The sequence below is a fragment of the Hippopotamus amphibius genome, chromosome 16 (assembly GCF_030028045.1).
Source record: "Hippopotamus amphibius kiboko isolate mHipAmp2 chromosome 16, mHipAmp2.hap2, whole genome shotgun sequence".
Lineage (NCBI taxonomy): Eukaryota > Metazoa > Chordata > Mammalia > Artiodactyla > Hippopotamidae > Hippopotamus > Hippopotamus amphibius.
In genome coordinates this window covers 1,708,042-1,729,685 of record NC_080201.1, presented here as the reverse complement: position 1 = coordinate 1,729,685, position 21,644 = coordinate 1,708,042, and the positions used below count along the sequence as shown (strand labels likewise).

The 21,644-nt window shown below is 62.5% G+C and overlaps 1 protein-coding gene across 2 annotated transcripts in view; it reads right to left on the bottom strand.

Annotated features, from left to right (window-relative positions):
* Positions 1–3,894: 3,894 nt before the first annotated feature.
* The window catches only part of SLC7A5 (solute carrier family 7 member 5), a 36,635-nt gene continuing 18,885 nt past the window's right edge, over positions 3,895–21,644 (bottom strand). The window contains exons 3-10 of one of the 2 annotated variants that reach the window (XM_057713444.1): positions 18,409–18,514; positions 17,984–18,028; positions 17,475–17,598; positions 16,991–17,094; positions 16,618–16,714; positions 15,978–16,127; positions 14,114–14,291; positions 3,895–4,585 (exon numbers count right to left, since the gene is read on the bottom strand). In XM_057713444.1, the coding sequence (XP_057569427.1) occupies positions 4,452–4,585; positions 14,114–14,291; positions 15,978–16,127; positions 16,618–16,714; positions 16,991–17,094; positions 17,475–17,598; positions 17,984–18,028; positions 18,409–18,514 (938 nt within the window). In that variant the 3' untranslated portion in view covers positions 3,895–4,451. Of the gene's footprint in view, positions 4,586–9,931; positions 12,914–14,113; positions 14,292–15,977; positions 16,128–16,617; positions 16,715–16,990; positions 17,095–17,474; positions 17,599–17,983; positions 18,029–18,408; positions 18,515–21,644 lie in introns of those variants that run through there. The other variant, XM_057713445.1, reaches the window with a different exon arrangement.

Here is a 21,644-nt window from a genome sequence, read left to right as displayed (position 1 = left end):
GGCCAGGCCGCAGGGGAGGCGCCCTCCACGCCAGGTGAAGAGGCAGCCTCCGGCCCGGGATGCGCCAACAGAGCCGCAGGCTGGGCGCGGGGCGTGGAGGGAAGGGGCGGCCGGCCCGCTCGCTCGCACTCACCTCCTGCTGGAGCTGAAGGGGCCGCTCGCTCCTCCAACACCGGGTCCTCGAAGCAGCCGCTGACTCCCGCTGCGGTTCGGCTGCCTGGAGGGTCCCTGGAGGGTCTTCCTCTCCCAGCCAGAGCCCACAGCTCCACCTGGGCCCGGCACAAACCAGGATGGACCGGACGGAGCGACGGGCCTGACCTGATGGGCGCCCGTCCTCAGGGGCCCATGCCCGGCCTCAGCCCCGGGGCTGCACTTCTGCCCACCGAGCGCTGGTGCCGCCGGAGAGAGATGGGCCCTGGGTTCAGCACCTGCGCGCACAGTTCTAGCGCTCGGTGGAAATTAGGAAACAGCAGAGAGATGCCTCCTTTTGTGAAATTCTGCATTCAGGTGCCTATTCCAGAGACAAAACTAGGAAAACACCTGGACAAGGGCACCGGGCTCAGGGGTAAAAGCGTGAGGTGATTCAGCGGGATTGGAAGTCAGAATGGATGTGGGATTGCGGGTCCGATCCCTGGTTGGGGAACAAAGATCCCTCATGCCACATGGTGCGGCCAAGAAAAAGAAAAAAGAAGTCAGTATGGAAAGGCCTCGCTGAGCCTGTGACAGCCCTGAGTGGTGGCAGGTGAGGGAGATTTGGGCTCGCGCGAAGCCCCCAGCTGAGCTCGCTCTTCCCGCACCCGCCGGGAGCCCCCAGGCTGGGCAGCAGGCCGACCCGGGTGGCGGAGAGCGAGGGGAGGCTGGGAGGGGACAGGGGCCGTGTCTGGGGGGTCCACCAGGTGACAGGAAGCACGCAGTGGGCCGGGCGCCCTGGTCCTAAGAACAGAGCGTGGAACGGTGCTTCCAGCTGTGGGGTCTGACATCCTCTGGCCGTTTCTGTCTGGGTCTGTGGTTCTGCATTAATGCTAAGGAATGAGCCTAATCAATGCTAATCCAGCAGGGGAAGCTGCTGGAATGTCATGGGGTGCAGGGGCAGCCCTGCAAAACCCAGCAGGTGCCTCCAGGCTTCAACACCTGTCCTCAGGGCGGCCCTGGGAGGCTGGGGCGCAGGGGGGCTGCGAGGCTGCCGTCTCGGCCAGGAGCCCATGGTGGCCCAGCTCCGGGCCCCCCAGCCTCCTCGCCCTCGCGGTACAGGGCGGTTGCCCTGCAGGGCGAGGGTGGGGAGCAGAGGCGGGAGGCCCCCCACGGCTCTGTCTGCTTCACCCCCGGCTCCCCGTTAGCCCCAAAGTGTAAAGACTCTGGTCTCGATGGGGGTCATCGTCAGGTTTCCCGAGGTCCCAGCTTCACCCCACCCCACCACCCACACGCACCACCACCTGGGTCGCGTGTGCGGATGGGCCGCGCCGTCCCACGGGCGGACGTGTTACCAGACGCCAGGGATTTCTACGTGGACCAAGATTAGAGAGCTTCACATAGGGAGGGGGCAGAGTCCTACACGGGCAGAGAGTCCCACGGAATCTCTAGTGGTTAGATGGCGACCCCCTCCCCCCATTCATGTCCACCCAGAGCCTCAGGATGGGACCCTGTTTGGAAACAGGGACGTAGCGGATGTCGTTAAGGTAAGGATCTCAAGAGGAGCTCATCCTGGATTAGGATGGGCCCTAAATCCCATGAGCGTGTCCTTGTGAGAGAAGGGAAAACGCACACAGACTCAGAGACACAGGGAGAGGCCATGTGAGGACAGAGGCAGAGGCTGGACGGAGGGCGAGGCAGGAAGGACCCTGCCCCGGCGTCCGGAGGGATCGCAGCCCTGCCCACACCCGGACTGTGGACGTCTGACCCCAGAACTGCGAGAGGACAATTCCTGTTGTTTAAGTCCCCGGGTTGTGCGAGGTTGTGACAGCAGCCCTGGGACATTGGTACAAAGAGGTGCTTGACAGCCTCTCCACGGAGCGTCCCCACTTTGGACTTTCTGGGACAGAGTCACACGGGGGCAGCACGCTGTCCAGGCTCCTCTCACGCAACGTGAGGCTCGTGGACCTTCTCTGCGTGGCCGTGGCTGGGCTGGCTGGCCCATCCTCCCCATCACGGTTTATTACCCAACATGTGACCTCGCCCCAGTCCCTCTCTTGACGGTTCAAGGAGTCCCGGGCAGTTCCCAGTGTGGGCTGTGGTGACTGCAACCTTCTCAAACTTGCCCTGGGCCCTGCACACACCCGGCAAGCGTGAGCCGGATACACACCCAGAAGCCAATGAGTGAGTCACAGGCTCTAGCAAATGCTGCCTAACCCTTTCCAAAAGGGTTGAACTCACTTATACCTGCTCCCAGGGAGAGGACGGGGTTGGGAAACAGGAGTGACGGGGGAGATTTATCCAAATGGAATTTGTGCCGCCTGCGGAGTCCTGAAACTTATGTATGGACTAAACACACACTGATCCAGATCACTGGGGTCAAGGAGCTTAGTTCCTCTTGGCAGAATTAACGACTCCTCGCAGCGCCCTGGCCCGCGGGCCTCCGGGTGTTCTCAGGAGACCTGTGTCAGGGCATGGGCAGAAACACGTGCTCATGGGCCATAGAAAGAAGCAGGTGTGGGCAATTGGCCAGGCCAGGAGGACAGACTCCTGCTCCAGAAGCAGGGAAGATGCCAGGACACCGTGGCTCTTGGGCCGAGACGGGCTGTGGCCCGGGGTTTGGTCTGGGCCACCCCGTCGTACCAGCCCCCGCCCCCCTCCCCGCCTCCACTGGGTTTCTCCAATGTTCCACGTGCACCACGGCACAGGGAGGAACGTGCAGGTGGGAGAGAGCCCCTCCTCCTGCTGGCGTGGCCCCTCTCGGGTGGGCCCCCAGGAGCATCGCTGAGGCAGGCTCATTGGGGTGCCCCAGGTCCCACTGAGCTGCACGTGGTCACGGCCCAGGCTGCAATCGACCCCCCACTCTGGGGCCAGGGTGGCTCTGGGCTTGTTCTGAAACCGAGCGGGGCCCTGTGGGGCTCCTGGGCACGGAGGCCCTTTTGTCCGCCATTTCTTTTTTTTTTTAATGTTTTTTTATTTCTTACAATAAACTGCATATATTTAGAGTGTACAATTTGGTACCCCAATCTCCCAATTCTTCCCCCCCCCCCAACCCTCCCTGCTTTCCCCACTTGGTGTCCATATGTTTGTTCTCTACATCTGTGTCTCTGTTTCTGCCTTGCAAACTGGTTGATTTGTACCATTTTTCTATGGTCCACATATATGTGTTAATATACAATATTTGTTTTTCTCTTTCTGACTCACTTCACTCTATATGACAGTCTCTAGGTCCATCCTTGTCTCTACAAATGTCCCAGTTTCACTGCTTTTTACAGCTGAGTAATATTCCATTGTATGTATGTACCACATCTTCTTTATCCATTCATCTGTTGATGGACATTTAGGTTGCTTCCATGTCCTGGCTATTGTAAATAGTGCTGCAATGAACATTGGAGTGCATGTGTCTTTTTGAATTATGGTGTTCTCTGGGAATATGCCCAGGAGTGGGATTGCCGGGTCATATGGTAGTTCTATTTTTAGTTTTGCAAGGAACCTCCATACTGTTCTCCATAGTGGCTGTATCACTTTACATTCCCACCAACAGTGCAAGAGCGTTCCCTTTTCTCCACACCCTCTCCAGCATTTACTGTTTGTAGATTTTCTGATGATGCCCATTCTAACCGGTGTGAAGTGATACCTCTTTGTAGTTCTGATTTGCATTTCTCTAATAATGAGTGATGTTGAGCAGCTTTTCATGTGCCTCTTGGCCATCCGTATGTCTTCTTTGGAGAAATGCCTATTTAGGTCTTCTGCCCATTTTTGTTCTTGTGATATTGAGCTGGATAAACTGTTTATATATTTTGGAGATTAGTCCTTTGTCTGTTGATTCATTTGGGAATTTTTTTTCCCATTCTGAGGGCTCTTTTCGTCTTGCTTATAGTTTCCTTTGCTGTGCAGAAGCTTTGAAGTTTCACTAGGTCCCACTTACTTATTTTTGTTTTTATTTCCATTATTCTAGGGGTGGATCAAAAAAGATCTTGCTGTGATTTACGTCGAAGAGTGTTCTTCCTATGTTTTCCTCTAGCAGTTTTATAGTGTCTGGCCTGACATTTAGGTCTTTAATCCATTTTGAGTTTATTTTTGTGTATGGTGTTACGAAGTGTTCTAATTTCATTCTTTTCCATGTAGCTGTCCAGTTTTCCCAGCACCACTTACTGAAGAGGCTGCCTTTTCGCCATTGTATATCCTTGCCTCCTTTGTCATAGGTTAGTTGACCATAGTTTATCTCTGGGCTTTCTATCCTGTTCCATTGATCTATGTTTCTGTTTTTGTGCCAGTACCATACTGTCTTGATCACTGTTGCCTTGCAGTACAGCCTGAAGTCAGGCAGCCTGACTCCACCAGCTCCGTCTTTCCTTCTCAAGGTTGCTCTGGCTGTTCGGGGCTGTCCACCACTTCTCACAGGCAAGACTCCAGCCTCCATGACCTTCCCTGGGCTCCAGAGGGTGGATGTGAACTGTCGTTAACCAAGGAAGGAAAACGAAACCACCTGAGACAAGATCAAAGGGACCAGAGACGCTCATGACGATTAAGAGACCCTGGTCACCCCCTAACCTTGTCAGACACCACCCTTGAACCAGTGTTATAAAACCCCTCATTAACCACCACTCTTCCCCCGGGTTTGGACACATAGCTTTTCAAGGCAGGCGCCTGCTGTGCCCCCTGTGCCTGGTTAAGCAATAACACTATCCTTTCCTGCTTCACCCAAAACTCTGTCTCCGAGATTTGATTTGGCACCGGTGCACAGAGAGGCCGAGCGTTCGCTAACAGTCCCAAACTGGGGACCCCCAGGGACACATCCAGCTGTCGCTGGCCGCTGGCCGCCCGCAGAGGCGGAATTAGTGCTGGGTGAGCGGCCCTCGCTGGCCAAGGGCAAATCGGGGAGGCCCAGTCCCTGTGGCGTCCATCCCAGCTGCCCGACCCAGGCGGGCGGGCACCTGCTGTCCTGGGCCTCCAGCGGGGCGAGCCGTGAGGCGCTCCATCGGGGGAGGGGTGCTTCTGGCAGCCTCTCCCCCACTCCTCGGCCTCTCTCGGGCCGTGGCCAGAGCAGTAGCGGTCCCAGAACTCACACTGCGCTCAGCCACGTCCTGAGGAGGAAAACCGCCTCTTGCTGGCGCTTTGCCCAGAGGCCCCGGGTGTGTTTCCCTTGGTCTCTCAGAGCCACTGGCTGCTCCTGGAGCTGCTGCTGGGCGGGCGGGCGTGTGCCCCTGGAGCGGGTGGTGGGCTCAGGGTCCCCGGAAGGGACAGCGGGTCCTGCACGACCATGGGTGTGGCCTTGGGGGTGGGGAGGGTGAGGCCGCTTCTCTTAACCCTCCCCACCTCTCACACCCACCTCACCGGTGGAAAAACCAAGGCTTAGGCAGGGGAGTAAGTTGCTCAAATTCTCGTAGCTGGAGAGCACTGGACCGGAACTCCTTACAGAATCGGCTCCCTCGCGTCCTGCAAGGACTCAGGAGAGCGCGTCCCTCTGCTCTGGCTTCCATCTAAGTGTCTCCAGGAGTCCCCAGAGCCCACGTGTTCTTAGAGGTGAGTGAGGGCAAAGCCAAAAGGCAACTCATGACATTGCAATAAACCTCAAGGGACGAAGAGGCCCCACCATCCCAGCGCCCAGAGAGGGAGGGGTGCTGCACGCGGAGGGTGGGGGGCCGAGGGAAACCAGCAGGGAGCTGCTCCATGAGGAAGCAGCACGTGCAAAGGCCCTGGGCGTGTCCCAGCCACTGAGAGAAGGCTACCATGGTGGGGTGCAGGTGGGTCAACAAAGCTGGGAAGTGCAGGCAGGCTTAGACTGGCAAGGCCCTGGGAATGTTTACAGAGGCGGGCCTTTGTCTCAAATGCAATAGGCGTCTCGTTATGTCCATCAGATGGGTTCCGGGGTCTGCAGGGCACATCAAAAATGCACAGCAATCCAGGTGACAGCCAGGCAGTCAAGCGTCCAGTGCACATTTAAAAACACATGTAGAAAATCATGGGACTCTCTCGTGCACAGCAGGATAAATTTCCACCCGACTAGATCTAAGTACAGAACAGTGCCAGTATCCCAGAGAGCCTGCTGATTTTTTAAAAGCTAATTTAAAATTGTTTTTGTGACTGTGTAAATGACCCATGTGATTCCAAAATCAAAAGGTATGAAAGGTGTAAGAATAAAATACTTCTCCTGCCCCTTCACGAGGTACTCCAGCTCCCACCCTGGAGGCGGCCGGGGTTACCAACTACTGCAGACCCTCCACACTCAGGGAAACACACCGGTGAATTCTTTATTTCCCTTTTTTGTACGTCTACCATTCCACACCCTGCTTAGTGGTACACGCTGCTTATAAGGTGAGTCTTCCATCTTTTCCTTCGTTTTTTGGGGTGACACCTTCATCGAGACATAATTCACATACTGAGCAATTCACCCACAAAAAGCACACACTCCAACGGTTTCTAGTACACCCGCCAATGTTGTGCAACCAGTACCGCAGAACCTCCTCATCGCCTTGTCGGTCTTCATGGCTGCCTCGGGCTCCATTGTGGGCTTAAGCCAGTTTCTTTCACCAGCTTCCTATTGCTCTGCTGATGTTTTTAAGAGATCAGGCGGCCTTGATGGATGCCAGCTTCCTGATTGCCTGCAATGGGCCCGGGAGTCTGACTTCAACCCTGCACACCGTCACCCTGGGAACCTACGCGCACCGGGGTTATTGGGTGAGGGTCTGTCTCCCCAACAAGACAGGCAGCTCCCGTAACCCAGGGGCTCGTGGTGGACAGCGGTGGGCGAGGCCAGGCTCCACCTATGGCCTGGGACGGGTGTCGGGCAGCGGGAGGTGCCTGGAGTGGGGGCAGCGTGCCAGGTTCAGAGAAACACCCCTGACTTCAGTTAGAAGGGGCTGACCTTCAGCCAGCCACTGTCCTGGAAAAGAGCCCAGGCTGACAGCCCCTCCTGAGTGCTCCGGAACCGGTCACCGCAGAGAGCCCCTCCCCAAGGACCAGAGGACACTCCCTGGTCTCCTGTGACAAGGCCAGACGCGGACCCTCGAGGGACCTGCTCTCCCCCCGACCCCCTGACTCTGCTCATCACCAGACTCTGGTGACCGTCCCTCTCTGCCCAGACCTCCTACCTCGGGCCCTCAGCCCTAGCTGACAGCCCCTCCCGGAACGGGCCACCTGGGGGGAAACGTCTCTCCCCACAGCCCCTCCCGGCTGCCCTGGCCCTTGCCGGCCGCTCCCTTCCTGTGGAGACCCTTTGCCTCCCCCGCCTCCCCCAGATGCCTGCCCATCCCGCAGTGAGGGACCCTCTGCAGTGACCTTTCCGACATCCCTCCTTACTCAGGCCAGATCTGGCTTCCACGTGACAGCTCCCTCCCTGGGGGCTTTTCAGCCTGACTCAAGGGACAGAGCCCAGACATAAAATAGGAGCAGCTTTACTGGAACATGTGGGGACTCAGCCCCCCGCTCCCGTGGCTCCTTAAGATCCAGGCAGGGCTGTCCCACGAGATCACCGTCAGAGCCTGGAACACATCACAGCAACTAGAGGAACAGGCGGGGGTAGCAGTCACGTTTAGGGGCACCCTCCCGCCCTCACGGCTGCCCGGGACAGAGAGGTCCTTGGCAACAGGAAAACGTTTGCTCCCTGGAGGAACCGGCCTCGCGGGCTGTGCAGGGGGGATGAGGTGGAACCCTCGTCGAGACGAAGAGGGGCCCAGCCTGCGAGACCCAGTCAGCCCTGAGGGCTCCTTGCCCTGGAGCTGCCCCTTTCCCTGGAGCTGCCCCTTGCCCTGGAGCTGCCCCTTGCCCTGGAGCTGCCCCTTTCCCATGCTCGGGGGCCTGGCCGGGCGGCCGGAGAGCCGGGCAGCCACGACCCGCCTGGCTGGGAAGGGCTGGGAGCACGCGGTGGGCAGGGCTGGACGCACACCGACTTTGGGCCTGGAGCCCGGCTTTGGGGGGACGGGGAAGAGCCCCTCTGGGGGCCACGTGCCATCCTCCAGCCAGCCTGCACAGAGGTCAACGAGGGAGAGGGGCTTCTGGAACCTTCTGTGTCCCACTTTGACCCAGAGAGGATGTTCTCCAGGGAAACGGGTAGAGACGAGTTCTGTGAAGACCTGATCACCCCGGGGCGTTGGTGCGATTTCAGCGTTTCACTTTAATCCCCGTTGAGTTCCTACGTGCAGGATTAAGTCACCCTTGGCTGGAGGACAACGTTCTGGGTCTTGCCAGAACTGGACCCTGAGAAGTAACGAGCGCAGCTAGGGGTCTGTGTGGCGTGGCCACACACACGGAGGGATTTAGGAGCAATTTCCGGCAGGAGGACGAAGGGTCCTGGGGCCCCAAGGGATGCAGCTAGCCTGGGGCAGCCCCGAGGGCACAGAGGGCGCCTTTGGGGGTGAGGATGTGCTGCTCTCCTGGGCCTCGCCCATCGCCCCCGTCACCATCTCGGAGGCCAGGGAAGGGTCACGTGTTTAAGACGCACAAAAGGGTGCTGTCCAGAGGCAGGAGTGCGAGGTGGGCAGAGGCGGGCACTGCTTCCTCCCCAGGGTCCTCATGACATTGAGGTTTCCGAGCTCTCCCATTGGGCCCTGCTATCACCTCACCCCCTCCCACGCTGCCTGGAATCCCATTCTGCTTGCCGGGCCCCCACGGCACACCCTCACTGGGGTCTTGGCTAACCCCACGGGCAGGGCTGGCTCTCTGATGTCAGAGGTCAGAAGTCTCTGACCAACCCCAGCAGCCACGTCCCCATGCAATTTTTCAAGAATTTGGGGACCTCCTGATGCAGCAGCCAGCACCCTGCCACCTTCTTCCTCCCCTTCTCCAAAGGGTCCTCTGCGTGCACGGGGTTGAGTGATGCAGGCTGTTGGGGACACGTCTCTCTCTTGCCCTCCCAGCGGACCTAGACCAACCAGCGCCACACCCGACCTAGACCAAACACGTGTGGGGCAGTTTGCTCGGCTTGGTTTGAGACCTGTCCTTTGGCGTCCGGACCCTTTATCAGCGACCACAGAAAGCACGCTCCTCCAGGGCTGAAGGACGGTCAGGGTGCCAGCACCCTTCTGGCACGGGTCCCACCCGCTCCCAGGACACAGACGCGGGACTTTAAACGCACTTGTCGATGCACCGCAAGCTGTGCCTCTTTACAGAGCTGCCCCTGGGATTCTGTTCAGCTGGGCAGCCTGGAGCAACAACGTTTCCCCAGCATAGCGTGACGCTGCCTACTGCTCAGGGGGCCCGGGCACCAGGCCCACGGCTGGCACTCCTTTGCCCCAGCCCTGGGGTTGGAGCTGACACCTGCCCCAGGGGCACCCAAGGCCCTGGTCCCAGCAGCCGGGCTCACTGGGCAGCTGTGGTGGAGGCTGGGGCCACCCCGTGGTGCCCTCCCCACTCCGGCACACCCACTCCCCACTGTGCCAGGTCCCGCGGGGAGCCGGCATCACGTGAGGCCTGGCTTTGGGCCCCGCGCCACCCCGAGGTGGCTGTTGTGGAAGCGTGCCCCTTCCCTCGAACCCACGCTGACAGGCGCCTCCCTCCTCCTCCGACCCCGCGCTGGCCTGGGCCTGGCCTGCGCCACTGCTGGCCCCACAGGGCCACGCCCGCCCGCTCTCCTCGGTCAACGTCAGTGCCCCTCGCCGGAGGTGGATCCAAATGACGGCTCTGCTGCCTTGTCGCCTCCTTGGCCTCGAGGAGGCTGTCGGTGAATGCATGACGTGAACGCAGTGAATGAAGGAACCGGGCAGGCGGGTGTATCATCACCCAGCCCCGCCCCGGGAGGCGCCTCCAGGAACCTCCCGACACCCAGAATCTGGCGCTGAACAAAAGACAGAAGACCATCAGCGGTGCTTATAATTCCAATTATTCTTTAAAAACAAACGAAAAAAAAACCCCCACATGAAACACTGAACTCCCCATCGCGAACCAGCCAAGCGTAACAGGTTAGCGGCTACTAGAAGAGAAAGGCATGAAGTCACACACACACGTCCCTGTGCGACATGGTGGGGCGGCTGACACGGCCAGGACCCGCGGAGCAGCAGGGCTGTACACCGCCCCCACCATACATAAACACGGTGCCCACAGCACCTCTCACACCAGACTCGTGAGACGCGAGGACGAAACAAGGCAGAGCGGCTGGACAAACACTCGCGTGTAATGCCAAAACCTGGCTTAAAAAAAAAAGAAATTAACTCACAAAGGTGAACGCTCACAACACTTGTCAGTAGTGCGTTCAGGAGTGGAGTCTCTGCCCCAGAACACCGGCACGGAGGAGCCCGGGATGTCTGGCATTCTAAGGGGGGAGGCCCCTGGGCCCCTCAACCTGCTTTCAGGTGCTGGCAAGAGCCACCTCTGACCTTTCAGTGTAAAAAAGGAGGCTGGGACCTGTCACTCCTGCGGGCGTGGCACCACCCCACTCCCCTGGCATTGCAGGAGGGCCATGGGAGTCTGGACAGGGACACCTGGCTCCCTGGATGCCGCCAGGTCCCATCCAGAGCCAGCGGTCTGAACCACGAGGCGTCCTAAGCGCCGCCCCCACGCTCCGGAGGGAAGAGGCCACCACCTGCTCAGAGGCTGCTGCACCTCCGCGGAAAGGTGGCAGGTGGAGCCCCCCAGGCTGCACCCCGGCTGCCACTCCTGGGAGGCGCTGCGCCGTCCCACCAGGCAGGAGGCGCACTGGCTACTGCTCCCATCTCCAGGTGAGGAAACTGAGGCCCCAACAAAGAAAGTGTAAAATCAGGTCTCTGACTTTCTTGGTGACAGTCTGCCTTCAGACATGGAGCTGGGCCCCTAGGTGCGTGGGTTACAGCCCTGGGAGGACTTTGTTGGTGAGGAGACCTCTGTGGACGTTGGTCCTCACGTGTCAGGAGCCACAGGCTGGCAGGGGTCTCCTGACCAGCACAGAGAGACGGACATGTGACCGCCTCCTTTTCAGCCTCAGTGCCCAGCCTGGGCCCCCCAAGCTACCTGTCAGGTCTCTCTGGGCCTGTCGGACCATGTGGGGCCCCAGAGCCCAGAGGGGTGGCCGTGGCTAAATGGCCACTCGGAGCTCACATGGCCCCTGGGAAACAGCAGCAGCTTCCCTGGCTGCAGCTGAGCAGGGAGGCTCAATGCCCGAGGCGAGGCCCAACCTCCCCCTGCTGGGAAGGTCAGGGGTCAGAGGCCAAGGCAGAGCGGCCAGCACCCAAGACGGGCCTGGGGGGAGGCGATCTGACCTTGGGTGACGCTGCTGCCTGCGCTGGCCCCAGGGACAGGGACAGCACATGAGAGCGGCTGGGCCTCGCCTGCCTCCCGGGAGGAAAACACCATGGGAACCACAGAAACAAAAGCCCGGGAGCAGAGCACAGCCTCTCCGGAAGAGAGGGGGGGCGGGCCGTGTGGTCTCAGCGGGAGTCAGGCCCCCGGGAGTCAGGCGGCCTCCAGAACAGGTGCGGTCAGAGCGCTGAGGGCCGGGTGCTCTCAAGCCTGGGACAGGTGACGGGGCAGCGGACAGCGGCGCCTCGGCCAGGAACGGAGAGCCGGCCCAGACAGCTGCCAGGGCTGCCGTCCAGCCCGAGGCCCGGGGGGGGGGCTACCTCGCGGGACACGGAGGAGACGCCCACGAGGGGCGGCAGCATGTGCCTCCAGAAGATTTCAAGTGTGGAGTTTTCAAGAACGAGAGCTTGGCTCCAAAACCGACGTCACCCAGGCCTGAGGCAGCGCTGCCCCCCGCCCCCCGCAGCAGTGGCCAGAGCCCCTGCCTCTGCGCGTCCCCGTGTCCCCAGAGGGACGTCCAGCCAGGCGCCCAAAGGTGTTCTGAGTGACAGGGTCCAGCCCCCACCCTGGCCCTGATCTGCACTCCCAGGGGGAGGTCTGGGGTCGCCCAGCCTGCAGCGGGCACTACTCTCAGCCAGCCCAAGCCCCTTCCTCCTACAAGCCTTTCACTGAGATGTTCCCTCTCTTTTCTGCGGGTGGGGAGGGAGCTAGCACGGGTCTTGAAGGCAACGAGACCTAAGCCTGGGGTCCATCTCACCAAAGTCAGTACATCTACAACAACAGAGAAATGGCAAAGCCGAGCCCACGTGTCCAGGCCACCGTCCAGAGCCAGCCGGCTGTCCAGAGGGCGAGGCCGAGCCCGGCACTCTGCTGGGGGATTCTCAGAATCCCCCCCCACCCCGTTCTCGGGGATGTGCCGGAATCTGGCGACAGGAACTGGTCCCCCTGAGGCACATCGTGCTACGGCGGCATTGGGGGAGAAAAGAACACCCCCCCGCCCCCAACACACACACGTTTCTTTAAAATATAATCATCTTGGTGGCATGACCCGGACCCAAGATTTAAGTTAAAAAAACCTTAACACAGGGACTTCCCTGGCGGTCCAGTGGTTAAGACTCGGTGCTCCCAAAGCAGGGGGTGCGGGTGTGATCCCTGGTCGGGGAGCTACGATCCCACATGCTGCCCGGCGCAGCTAACGAAAATAAAATAAAGTTAAAAACATATATACAAATACGAATAAATGGAGGTGAGGAGGGAGAAGGCGGATGCGGCAGGGGGCCCGCGGCCTCCTCGGCCCGACGTCCCGCCTCCACACGCGAGAGGTGTCCACGGACGTCCGTCTTCGGGGACTAGCTTCGTACCAGGTCCACGGCGGCCCGGCCGCCGCCCCGCGGACAGGCCGCGGGGACCCCCGGCTGCGCTGCCTGGAGGATGGGGCCGGGGTCGCCCTGGGGGGGGGGGGGGGGCAGAAGCCCCTGTGGGTTCTTTCTGGCAGCGTCGCGTCCCCCCCCCGGCGCTTACGTCTCCTGGGGAACCACGTGCATGAGCTTCTGGCAAACGACCGTCGTGGAAACTGCGGGAGGAGAGCGGCGTTACGCGGCGCCGCCCGGTCCTGCGCGGGGGTGCGGGGTGCGGGGCGGGGCTGGGAGAGGAGCCGCAAGCTTGTGCAAGGCCGCCCGCTCTGTGCGTGCGTGCGTATTCACGTGTGCGTGAGTATGTGCGTGTGGGACTGCACGCCCGTGCGTGTGCATGCCCACGCACGGCCCGGGGCCTGCAGGCTCCGACCATTACGTCACCCAGAGAGGCGTGGCCGAGGGGCCCTACGTCACCAGGGGAGGCGTGGCCGAGGGGCCCTACGTCACCAGGGGAGGCGTGGCCGAGGGTCCCGGCAGCCGGCGCGTGCTGGCTCCACCCCTCACCCCGGTTCAGACCCAGGACCATCGACAGCCATGAGGGGCTGCTGGGTCCCCTGCTGGAGGGCTGTGACACCACACCTGGGCCACCGCCTGGGAGACCCCCGGCACCGCAGCCAGCACGCCCACCGTGGTCCTCGGGGCGGCTGGCGCAGGCAGGTGTGCTGGGGCCCAGGTGACCCCGTCACCCACAGACCCTCCGAGAGCATCGCTGGGGGTGGTTTCAGAACGGAGGGGCCCTGCTCTAGGTCCTGCCTTTGTTCTGATGGACCATCAACAGGGACTATGGTCTGGGCTGGAGGCAAAGCTCCAGTGACATGATGGACAGCATCCTGGGCCCCTGGCACCTGCCCATCAGAGTTCCGGGACGGTTCCCCTGGGGGTTTTGCAGCCCACCCAGGAGCCTGTCACGCTAACAGTGGTCTCAGCACTGGGTCCGGAACCAGGCTTGTAAATGAGCCCTGTGGCCGAGGAGCACAGATCCTGTTTTCTCCGCCTTGCTTTTCTAGGTCAGCCGGCTGGGTTTAAGCTGGCGGCGGACGGGGGGGTTTGCTGCTTGGCAAGAGCAGCCTGGTTTTCTGGAATCCCTTGTTCTGAGATTAGCTGGTACCCAGCTGAGCGTCTTACCCTGAAATACGTGGGCCAGGTCACCACCAGACAGACACGTCCAGCTCAGCCCACTTGGCCGGGGCCTCACACATCCCAACCCCGAGACCCACCCACCCACCCCCTGACCCAGGGCCAGGGCACTGCCCGCTACACAGCTCCTCACCAGAGGGGTGAGGTCAGAGCAGCATGGCCGGGCGGGTGGGGCAGACCCTGCCGGGGGCGGGGAGGCCCAGTGCCGGGGAGCTACTCACAGATGCCCTGCAGCAGCCACTTGGGCTTGTTTCTCCAGCAGACCCCGAGGAAGTAGACGGGCAGGCCGCTGAGGATGATGGTGAAGCCAATGCCGCACTCCACGGGGGTCTTCCAGAAGGAGACGGCGATGAGGAACAGGCAGGCCAGAATGAAGAACACCGGGAGGGCCACGTGCACCTGCGGAGGGGATGCAGCTGACGCCTCCTCCCATCCCACACCTGCCCCCCACCGGCCACCCCTGGGAGCATGGCGCCCTCCCCTCTCCCGGCCCCCAGACAGCCCCGTGCCCAGCTGATCCTTCCCGATCCAAAAGGGCCGGACAGCCCAGGGACCGCCACACCCGCCGTGCAGCGTCTCTAGGGTTTTCTAGGGTTTACTAGTGTCTGAGATCCCCCCGAGTTGGCCTCCCAGAGCGGGGCCGGCCTCCTGAGAACCGGGACCCCACCTTGCTCTCCGAGCACCCAGCTCAGCACCCGACGCCAGGCAGTAATTACCCAAAGCCCAGCTGGTGCTGGCGGGCGAGTGGGAACAGCCTGGCTTCCCAAGGTCAGGGAAGGTCCGCCTCCCTGGTTCCCACATCACAGGGTGGGAACCTGGCCCCGGGGGGGCGGGGGTGGGGTGGGGGGAAGGGAATAACACGATGCCTCTGGGAAGACCGTGGCCACCCGCCTTCTCAGAGAGCCCTTGTGGACAGGCTGGACCACAGGCTGCACGGCCGCCGGGCAGACAGCAACTCCCCCCCACAGGGTTGGGCAGAGGAGCCGCAGAGGTGCCCACAGCGCGGCCAGGGCCCCAGGGACACGTGTCCCCCTTCTGCATGCACCGTGCCTCCTGCTGGGCAACCTGTCCACACAAGGAATCCGCCCTGTCTACACGTTGGCAAGAGACCCTAGGGTGAGCAAGGGTCCCATCAGGTCAGCCTGGACTGCCTGCCCCACCCCCGGCCCCACGGGGACAGCGCCCCCCACAAGCAGGGACAAGGGGGTCCAGGGCACTGAGGTCACCCTGGTCACTCAGGGGAACCTGTCCAGGGCAGGAAGGTTGGGCCTGGCTGGCCTCTGCAGGACTGCTCGGTGGGGAGGTGGGCAAGAGGCCTGTGGACAGGTGCCAGCTGTCAGCCACGTGCCACCAGGGCCGATGAGGGGCAGGAGCTGCTGGCCAGCGGCTGCCACTGCCACGGGCTCCACCCTCTCACTCCGACATGACCGTCGGGGGCACAGCTGACGTGCAAACCAGGCCTCCCCAGCAGGTGTGTGGCCCCCTTTCTGGAGAAACAAGGTCATCCTCATACAGCTGCCCCCAGGACTGAGTCCATGAAGAGAGGGAGGGAGGGCCCACCTCGGGCCGAGGGTACAGTGGGCAGACCATCTAGTCCTGAAAGCCTCCATTCCATCAGGGGCAAAGTCAGGGGATGCGCTCCCAGCCCTGGTCATGCTAGCGCCCGCCCCCCCCAGGCAGCGTGTGGCCCCCCCGCCTCTGCCCACGTGCACCTGCCCACATGCTGCCTGCTCGTGGCCACCCCAGCCGGGCAGCTCGGTGCCGCTGCAGGCCACTCGGGCCCCTCAGCCCGCCCGCCCGGGGCTGCAGGCCTCTTACTTCCGCTCATCTTCTGCTGGAATATGAGCTCTAGGAGGGTGAGGGGTTTGGGGGGGTGGGGGGAGGTCTGTCGACACACCCCAGCCCCGGGCATCACGCACTTGACAATCGGCAGGCCCTCATCTAGATCAGAGGCTGTTCTCGCCGAGGCCCCCGGAGAAGGTGCCCTGAGCCCCGGCCTGCAGAGGGGACGGCGGCCCGCAGGGGGACGCTGGCTGCCAGGGCACACGTGGGGACAGCGTGGACGCCCGGCCCCGCCCCCCGCACCTTGATGGGCCGCTCCAGGTCAGGCTTGCGGTAGCGGAGCCAGAGCATCCCGACGATGGCCAGGGCCACGCAGAGCCAGTTGAAGAAGCTGAAGAAGTTGATGACAGAGAAGATGTCTCTGGAGAAGGCGTAGAGCAGGGTCATGATGCACTGCAAGCACAGGGACGGGCCGTGAGCCGCCGCCGCCGCCGCGGGGACACGTCTGGCGGGTGGGCTGACCGCACGCGCCCACGCCTGCCCTAAAGGAAGACGTGGTCGGCGCGGCACACGGGCCCTCAAAGCAAAGAAGGGGCTGATGGGAAAGTGGCCAAGGCTCCTGGGTTTCAAGGAGGCAGAGGCCACGTGCCACCCTGGTGGGGGCTTTGGCTTCACAGCCTCCAGCTTGTTTTCACTTTTTGTTTTTTACAACTACCACTTATTCATTTTGGAATGAGAAACAAAAAACTACCTAGCGCCCTTTGGAGCTCAGGGGAGCAGGCAGGGACACACGCGTGCTAACCCGTCTGCGTCTCCATCCTGGCCTCTGGGCTGCAGCCCCCGCCCCGCGTCCCTGCAGAGCCCCCAAGGACCCCCGAGGGACGTGCCCATCCTCCACCTGCCAGCAACCCCCCTCCCGGACCCGTGGAGGGCGGGGACGCACCGTGAACACGAGCGAGGGCACGGGCGTCAGCAGCCGTGGGTGGATCATGGAGAGGATGGAGGGCAGGTGGCCTTCCCGGGCCCCCACGAAGAACAGCCTGCGGATGGAGGGGCGGGCCGTCGGCCTGTGCCGAGGGCGGGGCTGCCCGCCGTGGGCCTCGGGGTCCCTCTTGGACCCGGCTGGCGAGAGGCCCCCGTCACCTCCAGCCCCCCGCAAGGTCCACATGCACCCACGAGAGCGTCTGGATGGACGCGGCAGTCGTGTCACCTCCGGGCAGGGACTGGGGTTCCTTCTGCGTCACCTGAACGTTTTGCCGGCCACGCCATTCCTCTTAGCGCGCCCAGTGCCCCGTCTGCCGCCCCGCCGGGCTCACCTGGACGACGTGAAGAGGGACCCGTTGACGGAGCCGAAGCAGGACAGGCCCACGAAGACGGGGATGATCCAGGACATGACACCCAGGTGGAAGTTCCCGAAGTCCTGGACGCACGCCAGTGTGAGCCCTGCCGGCCACACCAGCCCAGGTGGCCCCCACACAGCCCCCTCCCCGAGGGCTCCCTCCTTATTCAGAGGTGGGACGGGCCTCTGCGGTGGGCTGGGGGTCCGTAATGGACTCAGCCCCCTGGCTCTGAAAATGACCGTCCCTGGGACCACCGCAGACACGCCAGAGGACACTGTCCAGGGCGGCCTGGGCACCAGCCCCCTGCACCCCCCCCACCCCCATCCCCACCCCAGCAGGCTTGGAAAAGCATCGGCTCAACCCCTCCAAGCAGGCGCGCGCTTGCGGACGAGGCCTGGTCTGCTCCTTGCCAGGGGCTCGGAGGGGCAGGGCCAGCTCCCGGCGGCAGGTGGCATCTTACCACGGCCACGGCCTCCGATGTGAGCATCTGCTCAGGGGACAGCGTGGTGAAGTAGGCGAGGTTGGTCAGCACGTACACCAGGGTGACGATTGGGAGGGAGATGATGATGGCCAGAGGCAGGTTTCTGCAAAGACCGGGCGAGCACGCCACCAAAATGAAGCCCAGGATGGGGCTGGGCCTGTCCCTCGCGGCAGGGGAAGGGGCAGATGACCGGCAAGTGGCTGGAGGGGTGCCTAGGGCAGGGCAGCCGTGCAAACCTGGGCCAGCGACGCGACCCTGCCGGCCTCCACAGCCCCATCTGTGAAACGGGCTTCTTGGCCATTCTGAGGACCAATCTCATTCAAGGTCTCACGGCCCCTGTGATCCCAACCCCGGGACCCTCCCAGAGGGCCCCGCACTGCTCCCATCGGGGGCTAGGCTGGGCCCAAGGATGGGCTCTTGGACAGAACCAGGCTTCTTCCTCCTCTCACATTAAGATAACGAAAACACGTCTCTCTTCACACACATACCTGTAGGGGTTAATCATCTCCTCGGTGACAAAATTCAAGTAATTCCTAAAATTCAGAGAGCAGACTTTAACTACATGCTCCTTCTTCCGTCATCGGGAAAAAAGAAGGTGGGTTCCATGGGGGAGCCCCTCCTGGGGGGCAGGTGGGGACACGGGGCTGCCTACGGAGAAGGTGCGGGTCCTGCCCCTCCCAGCACGCCCTCCCCACCGGGCAGCAGCACCGTCTCCGAGGTGTCCGTAGAGGTGTATCTCGGGGCCCCCTTCTCGGGGGCAGGACCCAGGCTGAGAACAGCGCCAGGGCCGCTACAAGGGCCCCCCTGGGCTTCCTCGGGAAGTGTGGGGTTTCCAGCCCCGTAGAATCGCCTGTGGGTGGCTGAGGGATGAGGCTTTCTGGACACGTTGGGGCCCAGATGTTCCAGGACCTACCATCCCCCGTAGGCGAAGAGGCCGCTGTACAGTGCCAGCACAATGTTCCCCACGTCCAGTTTGGTGCCTTCAAATGAGGACTTGGGATCCAGATTGGCCATGTCACCTGGCAGGGGCCAAACAGACAGGAATTCTGGGTTAGCGCGGCACTGAGGTCAAGCTGCAAATTCTGGAATGTTCCCAGAGCAAAATATGATAGCAGACAAAAATGCAACAGATGAAATGCACCTGTAGGTGTGCCGGACTCCCCCCGGGCCGGGAGCAGGCAGGCAGGGCTCTGCCCGGACCAGGAGGAATGCGGTCCTCACGGGGCTCCCTGCCCACCGGAGGCAGGGAGGGCAGCTCTGCAGACCCCCGGCCATGCTGAGCACCCGGGCCTATCTGTGCCTGAGGCAGGGTGACAGGATGCCTGGGACGGGCAGACGGCGGGGCGGGTCTGCCTCACTGGGCACCTCAGAGGACGCTCCCCGCAGACCCCGCAACACGGCCCCGGTCAGGGGACCTGGTCTGCGTCTCCGCTCTCCCCTCCGTGCTGGGAGCCCAGAGCGGCTACGGGTAAGCCCAGGCTCCTCGTCCGGGCACGTGAGCTCCCGAGGGTGACCCGGACCCGCCCCGGGGGGCTGCGGCTGGTGAGGGACGGTGGGCTCAGCTCTGTTCCTTAACCCAGGTGGACGTACTGGGCTCGCAGACACAAGGGGATCGGCCTCTCTGCGGACGGCCCCAGGCGTCCCGGGCTTGCGGCCGCGTTGCTCCAACCTCTGCCCCGCCTTCACGGGGCAGCTCTGCGGAGGCTCCTCTTGTGTCCCATAAGGACACGTGTCGCTGGATTTAGGGGCCCCCTCACCCGGGAGGATCTCAGTTCCACCCTTCCTTAACTGTACCTGCAGAAACCCTTTCCTTAAATAAGGCCACACGCACAGCCTCCGTTGGACGTGTTTTGGGGGCCACCACTCAACCCGGTACGGTAGACATGAAATGTGGGGGCCTCAGCAGGGTCCCTGGCTACTAGGACAGTGTCTGGTCCTTTCTGAGGCTGTTACACCATCTGTGAAATGGCCCCACGACACCCAGGCCCAGAAAGACTCGCTTCGTAAGGAGGGGCCAGCCTGACAGCCGGGTGTCTGTGGGTGCCGACAGACACGGGCAGGGGTGAGGTGGGGGGTGTCGACCGAACTCCACGGGGTGTTAGTTCCCAGATCCCCGGCTCCGCGGCTGCCCGCGGCACAGGCGTGCACCTCGCGGACGATCACCCTTCAGGGAGGGAGGCCTGAAACAGAAGCGAAGGCGCCAAGGGGAGCGAGGGCCGGCCTGCCGGGCACACGGAGCTGGGACAGCTGAGCCTGCGTGTCAGGGACTGCTTGTCGGATTGGGGACCATTTCTAACCGAGGCCCTGTGGCTCTGGATGTGAGGTCTGTGCCCCGTCCCACTGAGACGCAGCTGGCCAGGACCCGAGGGACCAGGCTGGGATGTGACCCCGGGGCTGCTACGTGGGTCACTGTTGCCCACGGCCGGGGGGTCTGCAGGTCCCTCGGGGGAAGGGAGGATGGAGGACACCACGCTTCCCGAGGGTGACGGCCTTGGTCACCCCAGGAACACGACAGGGTGATGGTATGAGGAGCAGACCCACGGCAGGGAGGCTCCCGTAAAACCCCATCATTCTACCCGATCAAAGCCTGCACGTCAAGGCTGCGCCGATTTCCTCCAGCAAACACCGTGGGAGGCGGGGGGGACCCGGAGTTGCTTTCTGGGTCCGGATGCCTAGACTCTGCCCTGCAGGTGTGCGCGAGCCTTTCATCTCCGGCGTGGGCTGGGAGAAGGACGTGGGACGCAAGGGACCCCCCCCCTGCCAGATGAGGCCAAGATCTTGTGATGAGAACAGGCCCCGGGGCGGCTGGCACCTCACCCAGCCCGCTGCCCACACGCGACCTGTCAGAGGCCCAGGTCCGGAGACTGCCCGGTCACAGGGTGGTCAGCAGGCCGGGGCGGGGGAGGCAGCGCAGAGAGCCGGCTCGGGACAGGCACCCAGCACGGCACCCAGAGCCTGGGCGCCGCCCGAGGGCTGCCCTGCAGTGTGCAGTCCACTACGTCTGTGACGAGGGGCCTGGGGCCGGGATCCCGCGTGGCCTGCCGCTCCCAGAACGCGGCCGCTGCTCCCGCGCGTCTGGGGGCGCCCCCAGCTGCTCCCAGCCCAGCTCTCCAGACGTTCCCGACCCCACAGGGCGCTGCCGCCGACGGTCAGGGTCCTGCAACTGCTTCTTGACATTAAAGCTCTTTCACAACGAGGGTTCCTTGCGAGTCAGGCCATCGGCCCCAGCTCCCCATCAGGACGTGCTTCTATCTCCTGCTTATTCTCTGTGGAAGACAGACCTTGGTGCCGCCGTTAAAACTGGCTCCCACCTCGTGCACGATCCTGGGTCAGTGACGCTGCACACGTGTGTGCGTGTGCGTGCACCCACGTATACACACACGTGTGCGTGCGGGCTAGAGACATGGCTACGCAGCAGGGCAGCCTCCGCTCTTGCTGAGGATATAACTCCAGGCTGGAAACACAGGCTGGGGTTTTCAGGTAAGAACCCCCGTTTTCAGCCCCAAGGCCTGGGAAGCGTCTATGCTTTCATCAAGGGGCCCCGTGGGAACGTCTCGGCGTCCTGACCTACGTGCACCATTGCCCAGACGGTGGAGGGGATTCCTGCCGCAGACGGTATTTCCTGGATTTACAGAGTGACTTTGCAGCCTCTGAAACCCCAAGAAAATACTAGCTGCTTTGGCCGATCGCAGACGGAAGCATCTCACGGGCTCCACCAGGGGCCTATGGCAGGACAGGTGTGTCCGGGCCTCCTGCCGGGCTGTCTGGGGCCTCATTCCCTGTCTATGAAGCACCCGAATCCCCTGGAAGAAAGCGGACATCCAGGTGCACAGAGGCCAGCACCTCAGACCGCAAACACCCCCCGCCTCGCTCCCGGCACGGTGTGGGGGGAGGGGGGAGCTCTGTCAGGAATCTGGCTGCCCTGGGCCCCGATGCATCCCCGCACGTCCCTCTGGGCTGCCCCCACCCTGCCGCCTCCCCCCTGCCGACCGCGAGCCGGGAGTGGGTGCACACGGGCCCCCTCGGCAGAGCCCCCGGGTCTGTCTGGCCTCCGTCCGCGCTGGAGGACCGCCCAGACCCGACCCACAGCCTGGCTGGGCAGCCGACCAAACGCTGGCCAAGGGCCGCCCTCCTCTCCACGGGCGCCTC